Source organism: Hyperolius riggenbachi, chromosome 9 (assembly GCF_040937935.1).
Source record: "Hyperolius riggenbachi isolate aHypRig1 chromosome 9, aHypRig1.pri, whole genome shotgun sequence".
In the NCBI taxonomy this organism is placed as follows: Eukaryota; Metazoa; Chordata; class Amphibia; order Anura; family Hyperoliidae; genus Hyperolius; species Hyperolius riggenbachi.
The window spans coordinates 232,063,406-232,089,260 of record NC_090654.1 but is presented as its reverse complement, the minus strand read 5'-3'; the positions used below and the strand labels follow the sequence as shown (position 1 = coordinate 232,089,260).

At 46.0% G+C, this 25,855-nt stretch overlaps 2 protein-coding genes across 3 annotated transcripts in view; both read right to left on the bottom strand.

Moving 5' to 3' along the window:
• Positions 1-25,855, bottom strand: part of LOC137533027 (volume-regulated anion channel subunit LRRC8D-like) — a 50,333-nt gene that overhangs the window by 9,282 nt on the left and 15,196 nt on the right. For both annotated transcript variants that reach the window (XM_068254162.1, XM_068254161.1), the window contains exons 4-5: positions 5,855-6,055; positions 981-1,197 (exon numbers count right to left, since the gene is read on the bottom strand). In XM_068254162.1, the coding sequence (XP_068110263.1) occupies positions 981-1,197; positions 5,855-6,055 (418 nt within the window). The remainder of the gene's footprint in view (positions 1-980; positions 1,198-5,854; positions 6,056-25,855) is intronic.
• On the bottom strand, positions 17,745-21,048 carry LOC137531935 (uncharacterized). The gene is made up of 2 exons (XM_068251972.1): positions 18,162-21,048; positions 17,745-17,827 (listed from the first exon to the last, which is right to left on the bottom strand). The coding sequence occupies exon 1, from the start codon at positions 20,360-20,362 to the stop codon at positions 18,164-18,166; it is 2,199 nt and encodes a 732-aa protein (XP_068108073.1). The 5' UTR covers positions 20,363-21,048; the 3' UTR covers positions 17,745-17,827; positions 18,162-18,163.

Genomic DNA, 25,855 nt, shown 5'->3' with positions numbered 1-25,855 from the left:
TTTATTTCCTTTTAAACAATTGCCTGGCAGTCCTCCTGATCCTGTGTCTCTAATACTTTTAGCCATAGACCCTGAACAAGCATGCAGATCTGGTACTCTGAGGGCCAATTCACACTTAAAATCGCAAACCGCTGGCGATTTTTGCCAGCGTTTTGCGTGGGTAATTTCCCATGAAAAAAAATCACTGGACACTGCGGCGATTTTCTCACGATCATGTTTATGCGCTTCTATAGCACAGAAACGCGATCACCGGGAAATCGCCTGAAAATGGAGAGATTTTGGGAGATTCGCTGCGATTAGCGCAATCACCTACGTAAGAACAGGCCCATAGGGTTTTATTACACTAGCGCTTTTTAAAAGCGCTAGCGTTTCAGCGGTTTGCTGAAATCACGGCAAAACGCTCTAGTGTTAATGGGCCCTGACTCAGGATTTACTGGATTAGTCATATGCTTGTTCCAGGGTTTTGACTCAGACACTACTTATGCCAAAAAATCAACAGGGCTGCCAGGCAACTGGTATTGTTTGCAAGGAAACAAATATGGCAGCCTCCATATCACTCTCATCTCGGGTCCCCTTTAAAGGAGTCAGCAGGCAATATACAGAAAAAATAAGTCCTACTTACCGGGGGGCTTCCTCCAGCCCCAAACTCCCAGCATGTCCCTCGCCGCACCTCTGCAGTCAGCCGTTCGCCGCAGCTCCGTCCTGATCCCCAGCGATGACGTCAGGGCGACCTGCAGGTCGGCCTGTACTGCGCCTGCGCGTGCGGCGCTGTCAATCACTGCCACTTGGGCCTGCGCAGTCCACTCCGGTCCACGTGGTGGCAAACAACCAAATCAATCTATCCTGCTGCACAAGTGTGTAGACAACAAGATTGTATTAGTTCTAAAGCTGTACACCTGAAGATCACTCTGGTCGTTTATTCGGTTGGTCTTTTAAGGCCGTGCAAAAGCTTCCCTGATATGAACACATTGATGAATTACCTGAGGTAGAGGTTCTGCAGGTGTGGAAACAACCGTGGAAAGCTTTTCACCATCTCCTGGTCGTAGCCATGGGAATAACTGAGGTTCAGGCACTTCAGCTGTCCAGCACTGCGAGCGATCCAGTTGAGAGTAGCGTTGGAAATTTTAGTTCCTACCATGCTCAACTTTTCTAATTTACATGGTATTGGACCCATGATTGGCACAAACGGGGCAGCCCCTGGCAAACAAAAACCTCAGTCAGTTTGGTGAAAGACTCACACAGACATAATTACACATTCTAGAAACATTTTATTCTCTACACAGTTTATATCAGAAGAGGAACTACAGCTACTGATATTTAATTATTGGAATAAGCCTAGGAAAGCCTCTGATAAAGTATGTCGTGCCCCCAGCAATGTACTCTCTTGTTTTATCCTTGGGGGGAGGAGGATGTTCTTGATGACACTATATTCTGACTCTATAGCAAACTTACGCAGTGGGACTCGGGCCCCACTTCCAACGAGTGTGAAATCACAATGCACATTTTTGCATTAACACTGAAACCAATGCAATGCGCAGAAGACGCTGACCCATCTAGGGTCGGCGATCCTTAGAGGCTGTCAGCGGGACTCTGGAGAAGACCGGAGCTATGGCGAGGGACACACATGACTTCTAGGGGCTGGGAGAAGCCCCAGGTAATAAAAGCTATTTAATTTCTCGCCTTGCTTATCCTTTAAGCTGGACATATAGATACGGATTTTTAAATAGATCAATTCCTCTCTGATCTAAATCTGATCAGAGAGGGATCAATTCCCCTCAGGCAAAGCCCCTCCCTCCTTTTTTTAGCAGATTTCACCATGAAATCTATTACAAACCTATCAAACTGCAGCCTAGCACTGTTCAATACAGTGCAAAGCTATGGGCCATCAAGCTACCTACACTTCCCTTCCCCATTGCTTCCAATGGACCAAAATTTAACTTTCGGTCCGATCTTAATTTCAATCATTTTTTGCCATGAAACAATCAAAATTGCAATCAATGCAGCTTGTTGCATCCCTGATAACAGTGATTGAATCGGTCTGTGAAAATCGATGCGTGTGTGGCATGCCTAAAGTGGTCTTCTTAGAATATGTGGCTTAAGGCTCCTTGATGGTCAATCTGACATGCAGCAAAAACATGGTTTGAGAAGACACCTTTAAAATATTTCTTAGGGAGCAAAACAAAAACATTCAAATGTTAGTCTAGTCATTATAATGAATGCTAAGCCTGAAGTTCCTCTTAAAAACTACAATACGTTGATGGAGCAAAGTGAGGGAGAACTAGAAAGAAAATGACATGAAAATAGTTTCCCACCTCCCCCTCCACAAAGGGTCAATCCATGCAAAATAGGTATTGCAGCATTTTGTAGCTAAGGGAAACTGACATCACTCAAAATTTTTTTATATATTTTGGGAAACTGCCGATCTCGCAGGAAATGAGACCTCCTCACACAAGGTCATGTCTTTCATGAGTGGTTCCACACTAGTATTTGGATATCTCAGCATCATGACAACTGGAAGCAGTTGGAAAACAAGTCATTATTGGAACGCCTAATCCTCAAAGGCAAGTATTGATAGTATTGGAAGTCAGGGGAGGTTAGTGTTAGGAATTTAGTGTGGGATTATCTGTTAGACCAGGATAGATTAAAGTAAACCTAGAGGGCGCTTTTCCACCAGCGCGTTTGCGCTGGCTGAATCGCAAAAACGCAAACCGCTAGCGATTTTACAATCGCTACGGTTTGCTTTTTAACATAGGAATCGCGGTAGGTCATTTCCACTACCGCGATTCGTTTTTGTCAGGAACGCGAACGCGCGGCGGAGCGATATTTGCCGCAATTTTGCTATGCAGTGCATAGCATAGCAAAATCGCGGCGGCGAACGTCGGGGAATCGCCGGTAATTGCGATTCAGCAATCGATAGCGTTCAGCGTGAACGCTAGCGATTGCAAGTGGAAAAGGGCCCTAACTGATATAAAACAAGGGCATCTGCAGGGGGCCGGTAGAAGCCCCAGGTAAATTCAGCTCTTTACCATCAGTTAAGGTCCCCTCAGGTCAGTAATACCAACAGGTGTTAGTCTCTAGGTAATATCAGGGTTATTATTAAGACTTTATCAAGGAAAGGATTCAGGATGTTTGGCTGGTAGGTTTTGGTTAGAGTGGCGATGAGGTCCTTGTTAGGCAAAGGAGAATGGGGTAGGTTTAGGTCTGTGAAGGGCCTGGTTTGAGTTAGGGTAGTTTTGAGTTAAGTCACAAAAGAGGGGATATACTTAAAGTGGATCTGAGATGAGGTTTTACTCATTGCATAATTGTGTTCCTTTCCTATTGTTTATAGGGCATTCCCCAAGCCAAACACTTTTTTGTTTTTGTTTTAATACTCTAATTCCCTATAAACTAAATAAACCACGCCCACAGGTTTTCAGAGAGCCTTGGCAGTAGCAAGGGCTCATGGGAGCTCAGTCTGGGCAGGAGGAGGGGGGGGGGTGTTACTAACCATTGAGAGGCAGAGGGGAGGAGGGAGGAGGGGGGATTAGTTTTTTTTGCACAAGACCCTGGCTCTGTGTAATGTTTACAAACAACATGGCTGCTGTCATTGTATCACAGGAAAAAATAATCATTTTCTGTTAAAGCTGTTTGCAGCTAGATTTGCTGTGTAAACTATCTAAACTTTAGATAAGATATATAGACAAGTTACTTGTTATAGTTAGTTTTTCATCTCGGATCCGCTTTAAGATAGTGGAACGTAAAAGTATACCTGACCCAAGGAAAATCTACCTACGGTAAGCACAAAGGTATGGTCATGCTGTATCCACATACCCCTGTGTGTTCTCTGTTTTTCCTTGTTCCCCCTGGTCCTCGTAATCACTCCTTCCTATCCCTCCTCTTTCATGCCCCTTAAAAGGACAAATGAAGTGAGAACATGGAGGCTGCCATATTTATTTCCTTTAAACAATGCCAATTGTTTGGCAGCCCTGCTGATCTATTTGGCTGCAGTAGTCTCTGAATAACACCAGAAACAAGCATGCAGCTAATCTTGTCAGATATGACAATAATGTCAGCAACATCTGATCTGCTGCATGGTTTTTCAAGATCGATGGCTAAAAGTATTAGAGGCAGAGGATCAACAGGATAGCCAGGCAACTGGTATTGCTTAAAAGGAAATAAATATGGCAGCCTCCACATCCCTCTCACTTTAGTTGTCCTTTAAATGGAGTAAACAGGGCAGGGAAAAAGCAGAGAATGGGAGGGTGATAGAAGGAAACATTGCAGCAATTCTGCATCTACCTGTCTAAAAATTTCACTTTAGCCAAAAGTCAAGGCGTAAATATGGAGACCGGGGGGGGGAGGGGAACCAGGAGTAAAACAGACAACATAAAGTAGTAAGTGAATCCACCATGGACATACCTCTGTGCTTTCCTTAGGTAGCTTTTCTTCAGGTCAGGTATACTGTACGTTAACATTTCCTCTCATCCCACCAATATACTGTGTCCAGAAGACGTAGGCCTCGATTCATAAAAGTGCTGTCGGGAAGGTAACGTCGAGCGGGGAAACACCGCTGTCGGTATTTCCGCCTTCAGGGTGGTAATTCATAAAAATTTTGCTACTTGTGACAGGCGTGCGGTGATATTCCGCTGTAGGCAGGCGTTAGGCTGTCGGGAGACATGCGGAAACAGGAGAAGCAGGCGGAGTCCCTCCGTGCGGTGTTCTCTCTGCAGCTGCTTGGGAGGTCTGTCCCATTCACTGCACTGTATTCCGCATGCTTCTCGCCACATCAGAGGTAGCGGTAATACCCGTCCGCATACCGCTACCTCTAATCTTTATGAATTGACATTTGTTACTTTTGCTGTGATAATCACCGCGCAAGGCGGTGATTGATCACTCTGCTCGCGAATGTCGGCTTTTCATGCGGAAAAAGCCTTTATGAATACATATTTTGCTGTGTGGTCGGTAAAGTGAGCGGTTTTCTGCATTTCCGAATGCGGGAATGCTTTATGAATCGAGGCCATAGTATCAGGACATTGATGGCAAAACCACATGATTATGCTCTCGTGTTTGGATTTTGTTTTATATGACTGAAAAGGAATAGGAACAAATGCAACTTTAAGGCGCGTACAAATGCCGGATTACTGCAAACGACGGTTCATCAGACCCGCCCGCGGGACGGCCAGTCTGCTGACAGTTAGCCAGTATGTACAGTCTGTCGGCAGGCTGATAAGGCTGGTTTTGATAGATCCGCTAGGCGGATCTGTCAAAACCAGCCTGCCGACAGACTGTACACACAGGCAAACTGTCGGCAGAACGGTCGTCCCGCGGGCACGTCTGACGACCCGTCGTTTGCAGTAATCCGGCGTGTTCACCTTAAGGTGAAAAAAAACTGTGGCAGGGAAATCTCATTTCTGGAGTCTCCAAAAGATATAAAAATCCAGTGGGTGACTCAGGCTCCCTGGGCTCCACCAATACCTGAAAACGTCACACTATGTTGAACTGACTCTTTAATCCCCTGAATGCTTACATGCACCCAAATAAAAAGGAAAAAAAAGTAAATTAAAAAAACAAAAAACTGTCCCGCACCTGATAGCAAAGAGGGAGAGCTCTGCCACTGGGACTGCTTTCCCCTTGTCAAGGCTTAACACACAGAGAGGTTCCAGGAATAATCTACATCTCACCCCATGGAGGAGGTAACAGAAGGTTCCAACCCTGGAGGCACAGGGAGGACACGAGAAGACAAAGCGGGGTGAAAGGAAGAGAAGTGACAGGGAAATGAGGAAAATAACGCTTACGTTTCAGGTTTTGTTTTTTATTCTTTTTACCAAATGAAAGGAGAGACAACTGAGAAGAAGGAAATCAGGGAAAGACTTACATTCGATGCGCAGCTCGGTCAGTTGCGGGAGTTTTGTTAGGAGGGTTTCGATGAGTTCCTCGTGCTGAAGAGATTTGTAGTGCCGCAAGCACACGCTTCTCAGTGTGGACAGCTGATCGAATGCATTGCTGGAGAGGCTGGCACAGGCAGAATTCAACAGTTCCAACTTGTGCAGCTGTAGCCTTGAAATACACGGCTCATCTATATTACAAAGAGACAAATGGGTTTAGAGACATGAAATGTGCCCTCAGAGAGACTATCGTAATTTATTAAGGCATTTCCAGGACAGAGATAATATGGGAACAGGAGTGGTTCTGCATAACTGTACCGAATGGATTAAAATTCACATGATACTAAGTGACAAGGAACTGAAATATGGATAACATCAGACCAAGGTGATGGTTTTTTTTTTTTTTTTTTCTTTAAGGCCTTATTTGCACTATACAGCACAGGTAGCTATGAGTTTGTACATGGATACACTGCAATTGCATTGCGCTCTACTGCAGTGCTGAAAATGTGGTATTTTGTCAGGTGTGCTATGGCATAATAGACAGTCAACCAAATAGCATGCTGACGGCTGTATAGCACTTTTCTCCTGTTGGACTCAAAGCGTTTGAGAGCTGCAGCTCCTAAGTCTGAAGACTCTGAAGTCTCCTAAAAACAAGGTTTTTACTTTAAAAACCGCTTTAACCTAATTGTCCCTCCTAAAACGCTGCATCCCCGCAGCTGACAACGCCATAAATCACCCCTAATTACCCCCTGCAAGATCCACAACTTTCTTGGTCGTGGATTTTGCTGCTGGAGGAGGCAGAGCTTTCAGCTGCAGCTCTGCCTTCATGCGCGTCAATCAGCGCGTATCTCCGCCTCTCCCCCGCCCCTCTCAGTGAAAGAAGACTGAGAGGGGCGGGGGAGAGGCGGCGATCCGTGCTGATAGACACATGTAGAGGCAGCGCTGCAGATGTTCCCCAGCTAATTTGGGGTGGTTTATGGCATTGCGGCGTTTTAGGAGGGGCAATTAGATTAAAGAGGTTTTTAAAGTAAAAACCTTGTTTTTAGGAGATTTCAGAGTCTCTTTAAAGAGTTACTTAAGCCTAGATGAAAAAAATCAGTTTTACTCACCTGGTTCTTCTACCAGCCCCCTGTAGCCGTCCCGTGCCCTCGCAGTCACTTGCGGATCTTCTTGTCCAATGCGCCAGCTAGTTTCGCTTTCGGTCGCCAGGCATCTTCTTTGCGCAAAATTGACAGGAACGCAAAACTAGCTGGCGGTGGGGGACAGGAGGATCCGTGAGCGAGTGCATGGGATGGCTGCAGGGGGCTGGTAGAAGCCCCAGGTGAGTAAAACTGATTTTTTCATCTAGGCTTAAGTATCCGTTTAAGCAGGACTGTGAATAAAAGTCTAAACAAAACTTAAAATTTAAAATGCTGTCCACATTGACGAATGTCTTTTTTTTTATAGTGTTTTATTTATAAAGCATGATCATATTACGCAAGCCTGAACAATAAATAGGGATTTTTCTGCATTTAACTGTGTTGTTAATGACAGTTTGCAGTAGCAGGATAACCCCACCTCATTCCCAGCCTGAGGCAGATACAGAGCCAGCTGCACACACAGCCCCTTCTTCTACATGACATCATTTAAAGGACCACTCCCGCAAATCAATTAATTTTTAGCTATCTAACAGTAGATGTATCTAGTTTATAGGAGCCTTGCTGTGTCTATTTTTATTATTTAGTGATGTCCCTTTAATGTACTGTATGTCACTGAAATGGGAGTCCGTCAGTCCCTTGCATAACGTTGACAGACTTATGTATCTAAATAAACATTGCAGAGGGAGCCTTTTCAGGGTTTGGGGAAAAAAAATGGTTTAGCCCCGCAATCTCAACTGACAATATTATACTGCTCGGGCTTACCTTTAGCCGTTTATTTATGTTTATTTAGATTCATAAGTCCGTCAACGTTATGCAAGGGACTGACGGACTCCCATTTCAGTGACATACAGTACATTAAAGGGACATCACAAACAAAAAAAAAAAGACACAGCAAGGCTCCTATATACTTGATACATCTACTGTTAGTTAAAAATGAATTTATTCGCGGGAGTGGTCCTTTAACCACTTCGCACCCAGACCTTGTTTTCCCCTTATTGACCAGAGCAGTTTTGACGCTTTAGCGGTGTCCCTGTTTAATCACCAATAACTTCATCTGTACTCATGCCACATAAATGATCTATATATCTTTTTTTTCAAGACAAACTAAGCTTTCATTGGGGGTATTTGGTCCCAAGTAAAATGTTCCTCTCTATGCATGTTCATGGGAAAAAGGGGGGAAAAATAAAAAAAATACACTTTCTCAATTTTGACCAATTTCTGTTTAAAAACAAAAAGTGCGATTGACATAAAAACTGTGCCACCAGTTAAAGTCGCCCCAGTATAGATATCCAGATGTGTCCCCAATATCACCCCCCCTGTAAAGCCAGATGTGTCCCCAATATCAGCCCCCCTAGCATAGCCAGATGAGTCCCCTGTGTTTGCCACCCCCAGAATAGATTGACAGATGCACCCCCAGGAATAGTGCCCCTCTTTATAGCCAGATGTGTCCCCGGATTAGGATTACCCCCATTATGGCCAGATGTACCCCCAGGATTAGCGCTGCCCCCCCCCCATTATAGCCAAATGTGCCTCCAGTATTAAGGTATGCCCCCCCCCCAGGTGCCCAGATGTGCAAAATTTGTAAACCCCCCCTCCCCTTGGTTACTCAGATGTCCCCCAGTAAATATGTATGCCCCCTTTGCATATCCCCCTCCCCTCTCCCCAAGAATCTATAGCCAGATGCCCCCCCCCCCCCCCATCAGGCAGCCCCCTCCGTGCAGAGATAGTTAAAAACTGACGTCATCAAGCCGGGACCCAGGTTTCCGGCAATATGCGGCAGGTCCCAGGTAAGTAAAAGGAACACTTTCTTTTAAACCAGGGCTGTGGAGTCGGTCCAAAAATCCACCGACTCCGACTCCTCAGTTTAGGATTCCACTGACTCAGACTCCTTTAATTTGCATATTACAATTTTGTTGATTAACCTCCTTGCCGGTCTAAAAAATCCGGCAAGGAGGCAGCGCCGCACATTTTTTTTTCTTTAAATCATGTAGCGAGCCAAGGGCTCGCTACATGATAGCCGCTAAGCGGCGGCATCCCCCCACCCACTCCGATCGCCTTCGGCGATCAGAGTATGCAGGGAATCCCGTTGAGAACGGGATTTCCTGCAGGGCTTCCCCGGTCGCCATGGCGACGGGGCGGGATGACGTCATGGACGTCGGGACGTCATAGGGAATCCCGATCCGCCCCTCAACGCTGCCTGGCACTGATTGGCCAGGCAGCGCAGGGCTCTGGGGCGGGGGGGGAGCGACTCGGCGCGGCGGATTGCGGCGGATCGGCGGCGATCGGAAGTTACAAGCAGCTAGCAAAGTGCTAGCTGCTTGTAACAAAAAAAAAATTATGCAAATCGGCCCAGCGGGGCCTGAGATATCCTCCTGCGCAGGTTACCCCGAGCTGAGCTCGGGATAACCGGCAAGGAGGTTAAAAGTATGTAACATGAAATTCGTCTCTTAACTGCCAACGCTTAGGAATTTTACAAGACAACTGAAGTGAGAAGGATATGTAGACTACTATATTTATTCCCTTTAGACTAAAACTAGTCCTTGGTAAGAGTACTTGTAAAAGGTACAAACCGGAACAAAGAACATCTATCAGGCCCTAGGCAATGTAAGTGTGGGTACATGTAAGAATGATGTGCAGGTACTCTGCAGGGGAATGAGGAGATTGTAAACAATGTTCAATGTGCACAGCATTCTCAGTGGATTCCCTGCAGCTCTGTGGAGAGTGCATATGTAGAGTATAGTACTACTGTGTAACAAAGTAAACCTGAGACAAATGAAATTAAAGTTTTATACATACCTGGGGCTTCCTCCAGCCGCCTTCAGGATAATCAGTCCCTCGTTGTCCTCCTCCCCCACCTGGATCTTCTGCTATGAGTCCAGGTACTTGAGCCAGTCGGGCGTAGTGCACATGCACACACTCCGCTGCCAGGAGCATACTACACCTGTGCAGCACTATTGCGCAGGTGCAGAATGTTCCTGGCTGTGGGAGCGGCATGCGGCCGGACAGCGCTGACTGGCTGAATTACCAGAACTCATAGCAGAAGATCCGGGTGGTGGAGGACAGTGAGGGACTGATTAGCCTGAAGGGGGCTGGAGGAAGCCCCAGGTATGTATAAAACTTTACTTTTCATCCGTCTCAGTTACCCTTTAATTTGTAGTCACCAAACCAAATTTTAATAACATATCAAATTATTTGATTTCATCAGCAAAGAGAGTGCATACATTTGCATAAATCAGCATCAGTGCAGAATTATTTCCATCTCGTTGACCATCTCTATTAGTGACACAGCTACACATCAGGCTTTATACTTACAGCATAGATGTTATTTAGTATATATGTTACGGCCAGAACCCGAAGTTTGGCCACTTTGCGTTCTGGCCGGCCACTTCGGGTTCTGGCCGGTCAATGTGCGAACTGGCCGCGGCGGTGCGGCCAATGTTAGAAATGAAATGATTGCAGTAAAGATTAATGTATGTTCTGGCCGTCTCGCTGCGGCCAAATGTGTCAAAAGTGCGTTCATTTAATGAAATAAAGACGGCGGCAATGTAACAAATGAAGCCGCCGGCTTTCTCTCCTCCCCCCTGCCTCTCTCTCTCTCTCTCCTGGCATCCGGCGGGGACATGCGTGTCCCCCCAGAGTCGTTCGTCGTGGCAGGGAATCCTGTTGTTCGTTTCTGCAGAGCGGGTGGTGGCAGAAGCAATGTCTGCAGCCTCCCCGCTCTGCTGCCCTGGCGTGACAAATGAATCTCGGGGACACGCGTGTCCCCGCCGGCTGCCCGAGCGAGAGAGAGAGAGAGGCAGGGGGGAGGAGAGAAAGCCGGCGGCTTCATCTGCTACATTGCCGCCGGCTTAATTTCATTAAATGAACACACTTTTGACACATTTGGCCGCAGCGAGACGGCCAGAACATACATTAATCTTTACTGCAATCATTTCATTTCTAACATTGGCCGCACCGCCGCGGCCAGTTCGCACATTGACCGGCCAGAACCCGAAGTGGCCGGCCAGAACGCAAAGTGGCCAAACTTCGGGTTCTGGCCGTAACATATATAAGAGATTCCTGTGTACACATCATATATACAGTCACAATCAGATATGTATATCTGACTTTAAAAATACGGGGACTGCTTTATTGAAGCAGCACAAGTAACTCATTTTGATTGGTTTATTTCATTTTTGTGGACTAAGCACAGCTATTACTGTATTTATACTGTATATACAGTGGAGGAAATAATTATTTGACCCCTCACTGATTTTGTAAGTTTGTCCAATGACAAAGAAATGAAAAGTCTCAGAACAGTATCATTTCAATGGTAGGTTTATTTTAACAGTGGCAGATAGCACATCAAAAGGAAAATCAAAAAAATAACCTTAACTACTTCCCGACCGCCGTATAGACAAATGGCGGCCGGGAAGCAGACGCCGCAAGGACCGCCGTATTGACAAATGGCGGCGGTCCTTGTTTGGGCATGGGCGGAGCGATCGTGTCATCCGTGACGCGATCCTCCGCCTCCGCCTGTCGCCGCTCACTCGCCGCAACATCCCGCCGGCCATACGGAAGCGCCGGCGGGATGTTAACCCGACGATCGCCGCATACAAAGTGTATAATACACTTTGTAATGTTTACAAAGTGTATTATACAGGCTGCCTCCTGCCCTGGTGGTCCCAGTGTCCAAGGGACCACCAGGGCAGGCTGCAGCCACCCTAGTCTGCACCAAGCACACTGATTTCCCCCCCCCCCCCTGCCCCAGATCGCCCACAGCACCCATCAGACCCCCCCCTGCCCACCCCCCAGACCCCTGTTTGCACCCAATCACCCCCCTAATCACCCATCAATCACTCCCTGTCACTATCTGTCAACGCTATTTTTTTTTTTATACCCCCCCCTGCCCCCTGCTCCCTCCTGATCACCCCCCCCACCCCCCAGATTCTCCCCAGACCCCCCCCCCCCCATGCACTGTATGCATCTATCCCCCCTGATCACCTGTCAATCACCTGTCAATCACCCGTCAATCACCCCCTGTCACTGCCACCCATCAATCAGCCCCTAACCTGCCCCTTGCGGGCAATCTGATCACCCCCCCACACCAATAGATCGCCCGCAGATCCGACATCAGATCACCTCCCAAATCCATTGTTTACATCTATTCTCTCCTCTAAACACACACTAATTACCCATCAATCACCCACTATCACCACCTGTCACTTTTACCTATCAGATCAGACCCTAATCTGCCCCTTGCGGGCACCCAATCACCCGCCCACACGCTCAGATTGCCCTCAGACCCCCCCTTATCAATTCACCAGTGCATTCATTACATCTGTTCTTCCCTGTAATAACCCACTGATCACCTGTCAATCACCTATCACCCCCTGTCACTGCCACCCATCAATCAGCCCCTAACCTGCCCCTTGCGGGCAATCTGATCACCCACACCATTAGATCGCCCGCAAACCCGCCGTCAGATTACCTCCCAAATGTATTGTTTACATCTGTTATCTTCTCTAAACACCCACTAATTACCCATCAATCACCCATCAATCACCCCCTATCACTGTTACCTATCAGATCAGACCCTAATCTGCCCCTTGCGGGCACCCAATCACCCGCCTACACGCTCAGATTACCCTCAGACCCCCCCCCCCCCCTTATCAATTCGCCAGGGCATTATTTACATCTAGCCTTCCCTGTAATAACCCACTGATCACCTGTCAATCACCTGCCAATCACCTATCACCCATCAATCACCCCCTGTCACTGCCACCCAACAATCAGCCCCTAACCTGCCCCTTGCGGGCAATCTGATTACCCACCCACACCAATAGATCGCTCGCAGATACGACATCAGATCACCACCCAAGCGCAGCGTTTACTCTCCTCTAAACACCCACTAATTACCCATCAATCACCCCCTATCACCACCTGTCACTGTTACCCATCAGATCAGACCCTAATCTGCCCCTTGCGGGCACCCAATCACCCGCCTACACGCTCAGATTACCCTCAGACCCCCCCTTATCAATTCGCCAGTGCAATATTTACATCTGTTCTCCCCTGTAATAACCCACTGATTACCTGTCAATCACCTGTCAATCACCTATCAATCACCCCCTGTCACTGCCACCCATCAATCACCCGCTGTCACTGCCACCCATCAATCACCCGCTGTCACTGCCGCCCATCAATCAGCCCCTAACCTGCCCCTTGCGGGCAATCTGATCACCCACCCACACCAATAGATCGCTCGCAGATCCGACGTCCGATCACCTCCCAAGTGCAGTGTTTACATCTGTTCTCTACCCTAAACACCCACTAATTACCCATCAATCACCCCCTGTCACTGCTACCTATCAGATTAGACCCCTATCTGCCCCTAGGGCACTCAATCACCCGCCCACACCCTCAGAATGCCCTCAGACCCCAGCCCTGATCACCTCGCCAGTGCATTGCTTGCATCTATTCCCCCCTCTAATCACACCTTGAGACACCCATCAATCACCTCCTGTCACCCCCTAGCACACCTACCCATCAGATCAGGCCCTAATTTGCCCCGTGTGGGCTCCTGATCACTCGGCCAAACCCTCAGATCCCCCTCAGACCCCCTTCCGTTCACCTCCCCAGTGCATTGATTGCATCTATTTTCCCCTCTAACCACCCCCTGAGACACCCATCAATCACCTCCTGTCACCCCCCTAGCACTCCTATCCATCAGATCAGGCCCAATACAACCTGTCATCTAAAAGGCCACCCTGCTTATGACCGGTTCCACAAAATTCGCCCCCTCATAGACCACCTGTCATCAAAATTTGCAGATGCTTATACCCCTGAACAGTCATTTTGAGACATTTGGTTTCCAGACTACTCACGGTTTTGGGCCCGTAAAATGCCAGGGCGGTATAGGAACCCCACAAGTGACCCCATTTTAGAAAGAAGACACCCCAAGGTATTCTGTTAGGTGTATGACGAGTTCATAGAAGATTTTATTTTTTGTCAAAAGTTAGCGGAAATTGATTTTTATTGGTTTTTTTCCCACAAAGTGTCACTTTCCGCTAACTTTTGACAAAAAAATAAAATCTTCTATGAACTCGTCATACACCTAACAGAATACCTTGGGGTGTCTTCTTTCTAAAATGGGGTCACTTGTGGGGTTCCTATACTGCCCTGGCATTTTAGGGGCCCTAAACCGCGAGTAGTCTAGAAAACAAATGCCTCAAAATGACCTGTGAATAGGACGTTGGGCCCCTTAGCGCACCTAGGCTGCAAAAAAGTGTCACACATGTGGTACCGCCGTACTCAGGAAAAGTAGTATAATGTGTTTTGGGGTGTATTTTTACACATACCCATGCTGGGTGGGAGAAATTTCTATGTAAATGGACAATTGTGTGTAAAAAAAATCAAACAATTGTCATTTACAGAGATATTTCTCCCACTTAGCATGGGTATGTGTAAAAATACACCCCAAAACGCATTATACTACTTCTCCTGAGTACGGCGGTACCACATGTGTGGCACTTTTTTACACCCTAAGTACGCTAAGGGGCCCAAAGTCCAATGAGTACCTTTAGGATTTCACAGGTCATTTTGCTACATTTGGTTTCAAGACTACTCCTCACGGTTTAGGGCCCCTAAAATGCCAGGGCAGTATAGGAACCCCACAAATGACCCCATTCTAGAAAGAAGACACCCAAAGGTATTCCGTACGGAGTATGGCGAGTTCATAGAAGATTTTATTTTTTGTCACAAGTTAGCGGAAAATGACACTTTGTGAAAAAAAACTATTAAAATCAATTTCCGCTAACTTGTGACAAAAAAATAAAAAAACTTCTATGAACTCACCATACTCCTAACGGAATACCTTGGGGTGTCTTCCTTCTAAAATGGGGTCATTAGTGGGGTTCCTATACTGCCCTGGCATTTTAGGGGCCCTAAACCGCGAGGAGTAGTCTTGAAACAAAAATGACCTGTGAAATCCTAAAGGTACTCATTGGACTTTGGGCCCCTTAGTGCAGTTAGGGTGCAAAAAAGTGCCACACATGTGGTATCGCCGTACTCGGGAGAAGTAGTATAATGTGTTTTGGGGTGTATTTTTACACATACCCATGCTGGGTGGGAGAAATACCTCTGTAAATGACAATCTTTTGATTTTTTTTACACACAATTGTCCATTTACAGAGGTATTTCTCCCACCCAGCATGGGTATGTGTAAAAATACACCCCAAAACACATTGTACTACTTCTCCCGAGTATGGCGATACCACATGTGTGGCACTTTTTTGCACCCTAACTGCGCTAAAGGGCCCAAAGTCCAATGAGTACTTTTAGGATTTCACAGGTCATTTTGAGAAATTTCGTTTCAAGACTACTCCTCACGGTTTAGGGCCCCTAAAATGCCAGGGCAGTATAGGAACCCCACAAATGACCCCATTTTAGAAAGAAGACACCCCAAGGTATTCCGTTAGTAGTATGGCGAGTTCATAGAAGATTTTATTTTTTGTCACAAGTTAGCGGAAATTGATTTTAATTGTGTTTTTTCACAAAGTGTCATTTTCCGCTAACTTTTGACAAAAAATAAAATCTTCTATGAACTCACCATACTCCTAACGGAATACCTTGGGGTGTCTTCTTTCTAAAATAGGGTCATTTGTGGGGTTCCTATACTGCCCTGGCATTTTAGGGGCCCTAAACCGTGAGGAGTAGTCTTGAAACGAAATTTCTCAAAATGACCTGTGAAATCCTAAAGGTACTCATTGGACTTTGGACCCTTTAGCGCAGTTAGGGTGCAAAAAAGTGCCACACATGTGGTATCGCCGTGCTCAGGAGAAGTAGTATAATGTGTTTTGTGGTGTATTTTTACACATACCCATGCTGAGTGGGAGAAAGATCTCTGTAAATGGACAATTGTGTGTAAAAAAAATTAACAAATTGTCATTTACAGAGATATTTCTCCCACCCAGCATGGGTATGTGTAAAAATACACCCCAAAACACATTATACTACTTCTCCTGAGTACGGCAATACCACATGTGTGGCACTTTTTTGCAGCCTAACTGCGCTAAGGGGTCCAAAGTCCAATGAGCACCTTTAGGCTTTACAGGGGTGCTTACAATTTAGCACCCCCCAAAATGTCAGGACAGTAAACACACCCTACAAATGACCCCATTTTGGAAAGTAGACCCTTCAAGGTATTCAGAGAGGGGCATGGTGAGTCCGTGGCAGATTTCATTTTTTTATGTCGCAAGTTAGAAGAAATGGAAACTTTTTTTTTTTTTTTTCTCACAAAGGGCCATATCCTATTCAAGGTGATAAGTAGCTTGCAGATGCGAGCTACTTATCACCTTGCCATCGCGCGAGGATTACCGGCAAATCCTATTGCCCATATCCTTCGCGCGATGGCCGATCGTTAGAGAGCATTACTCAGGCGAAAGCCTGAGCGATGCTCCCTTTTACCGAGCGATGGGGAGTGAGGTTTACGCTGTGGTGCTGTCCATCAGCACCACGGCCTCACTCCCCACACATGCGCACTCGCCCGCCGAACATCGCCGACATCTTCCGCCGCAGCATCTGGGGGTCTCCTTTAATAAGGAGACCCCCAGAGCTCCCCGTCGGGTCGCCGCACAGTTTAGAAGCCCCCGCGCAGCTCTGCCGGGCTCCCCTCTCATATGTACCGCCGCCGATCACCCGCCGCCTCTCGCCGCAAAATCCGTCACGTAATTACAGTGTATCTAACACTGTAATTACTGTGCGCATAGAAGGAGCCCGGGCAAAGCATCTTTGAATCTGCAGCCGGGCTCCCCATTTGTCCGCTGTCTGAGCCATTTTATTGGTTCAGACAGCAGACCAATGGGGAGCCCGGCTGCAGATTCAAAGATGCTTTGCCCGGGCTCCTTCTATGCGCACAGTAATTACAGTGTTACATACACTGTAATTACGTGACGGATTTTGCGGCGAGAGGCGGCGGGTGATCGGCGGCGGTACGTATGAGAGGGAAGCCCGGCAGAGCTGCGCGGGGGCTTCTAAACTGTGCGGCGAGCCGACGGGGAGCTCTGGGGGTCTCCTTATTAAAGGAGACCCCCAGATGCTGCGGCGACGACGTGCGTTAGCTAGTTTAGACCTGCTTTTTGCAGGTCTAAGCTAACGCTCATGTCTGCCGGGAAGCATCGCTTCCCGGAGACATGATAAGGGTAATTGGATTCTGTGTTAAGAACTCGCTGGGCGATTATATCGCCCAAGCGAGTTCTTTTCCGCCTGGGGGGGTCTAAAGTTTAATTAGATTAGGCGATGCCCCCATCGCCTAAGTTAAGAACTCGCCAGTGCTTAGCGCTGGCGAGTTCAGCAATAGAATATGGCCCAAAGTGTCATTTTCCGCTTACTTGTGACAAAAAATAATATCTTCTATGAACTCACTATGCCTCTCAGTGAATACTTTGGGATGTCTTTCTTTCAAAAATGGGGTCATTTGGGGGGTATTTATACTATCCTGGAATTCTAGCCCCTCATGAAACATGACAGGGGGTCAAAAAAGTCAGAGATGCTTGAAAATGGGAAAATTCACTTTTTGCACCATAGTTTGTAAACGCTATAACTTTTACCCAAACCAATAAATATACACTGAATGGGTTTTTTTTTTTTATCAAAAACATGTTTGTCCACATTTTTCGCGCTGCATGTATACAGAAATTTTACTTTATTTGAAAAATGTCAGCACAGAAAGTTAAAAAACTAAACATTAGCTTACCTGGTAATTTTATTTTAGGTAACCCTCCAGGACAGGTATACATCGAGATCTGGCCCCTCCCAGGAAACAGGAAACATCCACAAGCCTCTCTATAAGTAAAAAGATTTGTCAGGTATCCGGCAGTATATAACCAAGAAACAACTACCAACAGGTCTCAACTCCTGACACCTAACCAATAGCGTATTACAAATACACATTATTATTATAACTATTAACACTTGCCTCTTTCATAGTGCACAAAATTAACATATCTTCATATATACATAACAATATATACATAGCTTATGAACAATACGGGTGGGTTACCCCACCTGTCCTGGAGGGTTACCTAAAATAAAATTACCAGGTAAGCTAATGTTTAGTTTTTTCCATTAACCCTCCAGGACAGGTATACATCGAGATGATACTCAAGAAAACACTAACCTTTAGGGTGGGCTGACCGCATGTAAGACTTTCCTTCCAAAGTCTTGGTCTGATGAAGATATCCGATCTAGTCTGTAGTGCCGCATAAACGTTCCCAAATTCTTCCACGTTGCTGCCTTACAGATTTCCAGAGGAGAAGCACCAGCTCTGAAGGCCCAAGTTGTTGCTGTCCCTCTCGTAGAGTGAGCTTTAAGATTCTTTGGGGGTACAACCTCCATAATTTTATATGCTTCCAAAATGCATAACTTAATCCAGTTAGCTATCGTTCTTTTTGAAGCTTTCTGCCCTACTAATTTACCTGTGAAATTTACAAATAATGCTTCAGTCTTTCTTAAATTTTCCACTCTTTCCAAATAATCTTTAAGTATTTGTCTCACATCTAATAAATGTCGTTCCTTTTCCTTGTCATTTGTCGGAATCGGATAAAAAGTTGGCAGTATAATTTCCTGAGATCTGTAAAAAATATCTCCAACCTTTGGAATAAACTCTGAACTTGTTCTAAGGACTACTCTGTCCTTATAAAAAATACAATAGGGTTTCCTACAGGATAATGCCTCTAATTCACTAACTCTTCTTGCAGAGGTAATTGCTATCAAAAAAATAGTTTTAAATGTTAACAAACGCAAGTCCATTTCTTTGTGGGAATCAAAAGGAGGCCTAGTTAATGCCTTCAGTACTAAGGATAAATCCCACTTCGGAAATGGTTTGACCGCAATAGGTCTATTCCTTTCTATTGATCTCACAAAACGAGCAATCAAAGGATGGGTGGCCAATTGTCTGTCCAAAAAAACAGAAAGTGCTGAAATTTGTACTCTAATCGTGCTTAGAGCCAATTTCTTCTCTACTCCACTCTGGAGAAACTCTAATACTGTAGCAATCTCATTCGACTTAAATCCTGATTGTTCCTTCCATAAATTATATGTCTTCCAATACTTCAGATATATAGCCCTCGTATTCCTCTTCCGACTCTTAATGAGTGTGTCTATCACTTTGTCTGATAGGCCATAGCTTTTTAGAATCCGCTCCTCAGTAACCAAGCTGTTAACTTCCATTTGTTGATGTCTGGGACCAGCTGCCTCTGAATTAACACTAAATTGTCCTGAACAGGCAGAGGTAATGGATCTGCTACTTTTAACTTCAGCAGCAGAGGATACCATGATCTTCGCGGCCAATTCGGGGCGACCAGAATTACTTTCGCTTTGGATGCTGCAATCTTTCTCAAAACCAGAGGTAGAAGGTTCAATGGTGGGAATGCAAATGCCAGACTGAAGTCCCATGTTTGAGAAAGAGCATCTACTGCCGTCGGATTGTCTTTGGCGTTCAGGGAGAAAAACTGACGACATTTGGTATTCTCTTGATTGGCGAACAGATCTATGACTGGAGTTCCCCAAACGGATGTTATCCATTGGTATACATCGTTGTTCAATTGCCACTCCATATTCGATAGCTGTTTGCGACTGAGTAGATCTGCTAGTAAATTCATAGAACCCTTTAGATGAATTGCTGTAAGCGACAACAGAGTCTGTTCTGCTATGTTCAAGATTTCCAAAGCTAGTGTCAACAGTTTGTGTGATCTCGTTCCTCCTTGGCGATTTATGTAGGCTACGACTGTGGAGTTGTCTGTCCTTAGCTGCACATGCTTTGCCGTTATCAAATGCTGAGTTGCTATAAGGGCTAACTTGACCGCCATTAATTCCCTGTAATTTGAGGACTGACTCCTCATATGCTGCTGCCAAAGACCCTGTACTTTGAAACCCTGCACATGGGCCCCCCATCCTGACAGACTTGCATCCGTAGTCAGAATTACTTGTGTAGGGAACTGCCAAGCTCTGCCCTGAGATAACGAGTGGGGGACTGTCCACCATTCTAAGCTCTCTTTCACTGTCTCCGGAATTTCTATCAATCGGTCCAGAGACTGGATTGTCTTGTCCCAATTTCTCAACACCCAGGACTGCAGTATACGTGCATGTTTCATGGCCCACTGCACTGCTGGAGCCACTGAGTTTAACAGCCCCAACAGTCTCATTGCATTTCGGATCGAAATTACATTGCTTTTCCTGAAATCTTCCGTCTGTTGCACGAGTTTCGCAACTTTTTGTTCTGGTAGGAACATTTTCTGTTCTATTGAATCTATCATAAATCCTAGAAAGAGAATCTTCTGAGTGGGTTCTAATTGTGATTTCTCCAGACTTATAATCCATCCCGCTTGCTGAAGCTCTTTCACAACTATCTCCCTGTGTAGTAATAATGTTTGTCTCGAATCTGACATTATCAATAGGTCGTCCAAGTAAGGAACAATCATTATTCCCTTCTTGTGTAAGTGGGACACTAGCTCGGCAATCACCTTGGTGAAAATTCTTGGAGCGGACTTTATGCCAAAGGGGAGGCAGCGGAACTGATAATGGGTTATCATTGGACCCTCTTTTACCGCAAACCGGAGAAATCTTTGAGATTTCGCTTCTATTGGGACATGCCAATAGGCGTCCTTCAAGTCGATGCTGAGCATGAAACAATTGGCTGTTAGCAACGTTCTGAGAGAATAAATCGATTCCATTCTGAACTTCTGATGTTTTATAAAGGGGTTCAGAGGTTTGAGATTTAAAATTAGTCGATACTTTCCCGACGGTTTTTTTACCAGGAATATCTTTGAATAAAATCCTCTCTTTTGCTCCAGGATTGGCACCAAAGTGACTACCTTCCTTGTTAACATGTCTTGCAGAATGCAGGACATGGCTGCCTGTTCCTCGACTGACCTTAAATTTTTGGTCACACTGAATTTCACTGGGGGTTTTTGCTGAAATACTATGTGGTACCCCAGTTTGACCAGATTGAGGATAAATGGGCTGGTTGCGAATTTCTGCCACTGTGGGAAAAAAGCGCCCAACCTTCCCCCCACAGCCTGTTCGCTGTCACTGCTGTCTCTTAGCAGCGGGGTCTGAACTGCCAAACAATGCGTTTGGTCTGTTCTGCTCACGTGAAAAAGACCAGGGCTTACGTCTATTTTGGGGTTTGACTTTATTTTCTTGACGGTTCTTACGAAAAAACTTCTTCCCCTGTCTAAATGGTCTCTTTCTGGGGAACCCTTTCTTTCTGTCTGATGTTCGTTCCAATATTTCATCCAACTGTGGACCAAACAACAGATCACCAGAAAAAGGAATAGTACATAACTTGTTTTTAGATATATTACTACCCTCCCAGGTCTTGATCCAGATATTTCTCCTGGCTACATTAGACAAAGCTGCAGCCCTTGCTGTAAGGCGAATGGACTCTGTTGCAGCGTCAATAATAAAATTTATGGCTTTGAACATCACGGTAAAGGAATTTAAGATTATTTCTTTACTGGATCCCATCTTAATGTGACGCATTACCTGATGCATCCACAGATCTAAGGTGCGGCCCACACACGTAGTTGCAGCCGCTGGGCGGAAATTTGCACATATAGCAGACCAAGTCTTTTTTAGAGCAAACTCTGCCTTTTTATCTGATTGGTCTTTAAGGAAACCTAAATCCTCAAACGATAACTCATTTTCCTTTTGTACCTGTGAAAAGGCCGCATCCAGCTTAGGACATTTGTCCCACAGCTTACAGTCTTCCTCTGCAAAAGGGAATCTCCTTTTAAACCCCCTAGATAAAAACACTTTCCTATCCGGGTTTCTCCACTGGCTATCAATCAATTGCTTCGTTGATGAATGTACAGGGAAAACCATTGGTTTCTCCCCCTCCATTCCTGCGTACAATGCATCATGTGTAGATACTGATGAAGGCGTTTCATCTTTTAACCCTAATGAATCATAGATTGCCTTTAATAACTCATCTGTCTCGCTGGCAGAGAACCTAAATCTAGACGGTTTATCCTGATCTTTCTCTGATAATTCTTCCTCAGAATCACACTCAGAAATCTCATCTGAGTATTCTTCTGGTTCAGAATCTGATAAAACAGGACGATCCGTTTTTGCAGTTGCTTTCTTATGTGTCTCAGAAGGTAATGTCTCTCCTATAGAGACATCAGTAGATTTCCCAGTAGGTATAGCCGTTTGATCTATAGGATAAGCAGTCGGAAATTGTTGCGGGCTTGTGTCTATAACAATAGGAGACTGAGCAATAACCACAGGCTGCTGTATAACCGGCTGCGCAGCAGGAGCAGCAGAAGGTACAGTTCCAGAACCAGTCGGTATTTGTACAGGTGGTTGATTAATAACGGCTTGAGCAGACATGGATTCTCTAAAGACCTTCATAGATTCTGACATTTCTTTGCGGACCATTCTCAAAAAATCTTTATAAGCCACAGCAGATTCTTCATTCAAAACTCTAGTAGAACATTGCTGACATAATAGCTTATTCCAATGCACTGGCAGCTTCACATTACAAGAAGGACAGCGTTTTTTAGGCCTAACAGCTTCTGATGCTTCAGTAGCAGTGGTAACAGTTGTAGCAGTTGAAGCTGAAGATGAAGCTGCAGCGCTCTGAAAAACAGATAAAGTACCACTATTGAAAACAGCCTTAGCCTATTTTCAAAACACACAACCATGTGAGCAACTTCCCACCGAAAGCTATGTCACCAGCCAAATCCCCAACAACACAGTACTAGCAAAGAGCCACCACAGAAGCCTTCACATAAACAACTGTTTGTATGTGTATAAATGATACCTTAGTATCCGGCTTTGGCTCTTGCGTCTTGGATTCCTCCTGAGCAGCCTGCTGGCCCACGCTCAGAGCAGACGCCGACTGTGTCTCCATTTTGCGTCCTGCACGAGTGCAGAGACGCTGGGGACGCTGCCCACTCTTCTATCCGGCGGGCGGAAGTGACGACACCGGAACCGGAAGTACTCCGGACGCCATCTTGGATTATGGCACGCTATGCCCCACTCAGCCTCCGCTTTCCGCATAGCGTGCAGTCGCCATTCCAGCCGGCGGCGCCTGCCAGTAAGAAGCTGCAGCAGCCCTCTCTCCTTTCAGACCATCCACAAAGGCAATATGGAGAGGTAAGCGGACAACACAGGATAACAAACCTAATGCTCCTGGACATGCCTCCGCCGCACCAACAGCCCTTAGCCCCCCAAGCTCTCCAGGACTGCAGCGCAGGTATAGAGAGACCTGTCCCTGGACAGGAAACATCCATACTGCCGGATACCTGACAAATCTTTTTACTTATAGAGAGGCTTGTGGATGTTTCCTGTTTCCTGGGAGGGGCCAGATCTCGATGTATACCTGTCCTGGAGGGTTAATGGAAAAAAATCATTTTTTTGCCAAAATTCATGTCTTTTTTGATGAATATAATAAAAAGTAAAAATCGCAGGAGCAATCAAATAGCACCAAAAGAAAGCTTTATTAGTGACAAGAAAAGGAGCCAAAATTCATTTACGTGGTAGGTTGTATGAGCGAGCAATAAACCGTGAAAGCTGCAGTGGTCTGAATGGAAAAAAAGTGGCCGGTCCTTAAGGGGTAGAAAGCCCTAGGTCCTGGACTCCGAGCTCACGAAAAAAAGAAAAGTTGTACTCACCAGGGGCTTTCTCCAGCCCAGTGCTGGTCGGGAGGTCCCACGCCGGCGTCCTGGCTCCTCTCCTTCTCCCCGCTCCGGTATAGCTGACAGGCCGCAGCCCGGGCGACACTCGGTGGAGTGTCGGGCTGCAGCTTCCGCGTATGACGCGGATTATGTCACACGCCGGCCGCCTCGCGTCATCACGGCAGCCGGCGTGAAAGTACTGCGCATGCGCGATTAAAGCGCGCATGCGCAGTACTTTCACGCCGGCCGCCGTGATGACGCGAGGCGGCCGGCGTGTGACGTAATCCGCGTCATACGCGGAAGCTGCAGCCCGACACTCCACCGAGTGTCGCCCGGGCTGCGGCCTGTCAGCTATACCGGAGCGGGGAGAAGGAGAGGAGCCAGGACGCCGGCGTGGGACCTCCCGACCAGCACTGGGCTGGAGAAAGCCCCTGGTGAGTACAACTTTTCTTTTTTTCGTGAGCTCGGAGTCCCTTTAAATAAAAGATAGCAACTGATTTGCATTTCATTGAGTGAAATACGTTTTTGAACCCTCTAACAATAAAAGACTTAATACTTAGTGGAAAAACCCTTGTTTGCAAGCACAGAGGTCAAACGTTTCTTGTAATTGATGACCAAGCTTGCACACATTTTAGGAGGAATGTTGGTCCACTCCTCTTTGCAGATCATCTCTAAATCCCTAAGGTTTCGAGGCTGTCTCTGTGCAACTCTGAGCTTGAGCTCCCTCCATAGGTTTTCTATTGGATTAAGGTCCGGAGACTGACTAGGCCACTCCATGACCTTAATGTGCTTCTTCTTGAGCCACTCCTTTGTTGCCTTTGCTCAATGTTTTGGGTCATTGTCGTGCTGGAACACCCATCCACGACCCATTTTCAGTTTCCTGGCAGAGGGAAGGAGGTTGTCGTTCAGGATTTCACGATACATGGCTCCGTCCATTTTCCCGTTAATGCGATTAAGTTGTCCTGTGCCCTTAGCAGAAAAACACCCCCAAAGCAAAATGTTTCCACCCCCATGCTTGACGGTGGGGACAGTGTTTTGGGGGTCATAGGCAGCATTTTTCTTCCTCCAAACACAGCAAGTTGAGTTAATGCCAAAGAGCTCTATTTTGGTCTCATAAGACCACAGCACCTTCTCCCAGTCACTCACAGAATCATTCAGGTGTTCATTGGCAAACTTCAGACGGGCCTGCACATGTGCCTTCTTGAGCAGGGGGACCTTGCGAGCCCTGCAGGATTTTAATCCATTGCGGTGTAATGTGTTTCCAATGGTTTTCTTGGTGACTGTGGTCCCTGCTAATTTGAGGTCATTCACTAACTCCTCCCGTGTAGTTCTAGGATGCTTTTTCACCTTTCTCAGAACCATTGACACCCCACGAGGTGAGATCTTGCGTGGAGCCCCAGAGCAAGGTCGATTGATGGTCATTTTGTGCTCCTTCCATTTTCGAACAATCGCACCAACAGTTGTCACCTTCTCTCCCAGCTTCTTGCTAATGGTTTTGTAGCCCATTCCAGCCTTGTGCAGGTCTACAATTTTGTCTCTGACATCCTTGGACAGCTCTTTGGTCTTTCCCATGTTGGAGAGTTTGGAGTCTGCTTGATTGATTGATTCTGTGGACAGGTGTCTTTTATACAGGTGACTAGTTAAGACAGGTGTCCTTAATGAGGGTGACTAATTGAGTAGAAGTGTCTAACCACTCTGTGGGAGCCAGAACTCTTAATGGTTGGTAGGGGTTCAAAAACTTATTTCACTCAATGAAATGCAAATCAGTTGCTATCTTTTATTTAAGGTTATTTTTTCGATTTTCCTTTTGATGTGCTATCTGCCACTGTTAAAATAAACCTACCATTGAAATGATACTGTTCTGAGACTTCATTTCTTTGTCATTGGACAAACTTACAAAATCAGTTAGGGGTAAAACAATTATTTCCTCCACTGTATACATTATTTTTAATGACTATTATCTGAGAAATAGAACATTTTATCATATTTTCTATTTTAATTACAGTCACAAATTCATTTGGAGTCGGAGCATTTTTTTCCCGACTCCGACTCCAGGCACCCAAAATTGCCCGACTCCACGACTCCGACTCCACAGCCCTGTTTTAAACTCAGGTATCCTTTAACAACTTTCACTGCCTCTTATTTGTCTGTGATAAGTTATTTGAACTTACAGAGAGAAGAAAGTGGCAGC

Coding starts and splice junctions, on each gene's coding strand:
- LOC137531935 (XM_068251972.1), bottom strand. CDS start 20,362: ATGGATTATAAGTCTGGAGAAATCACAATTAGAACCCACTCAGAAGAT.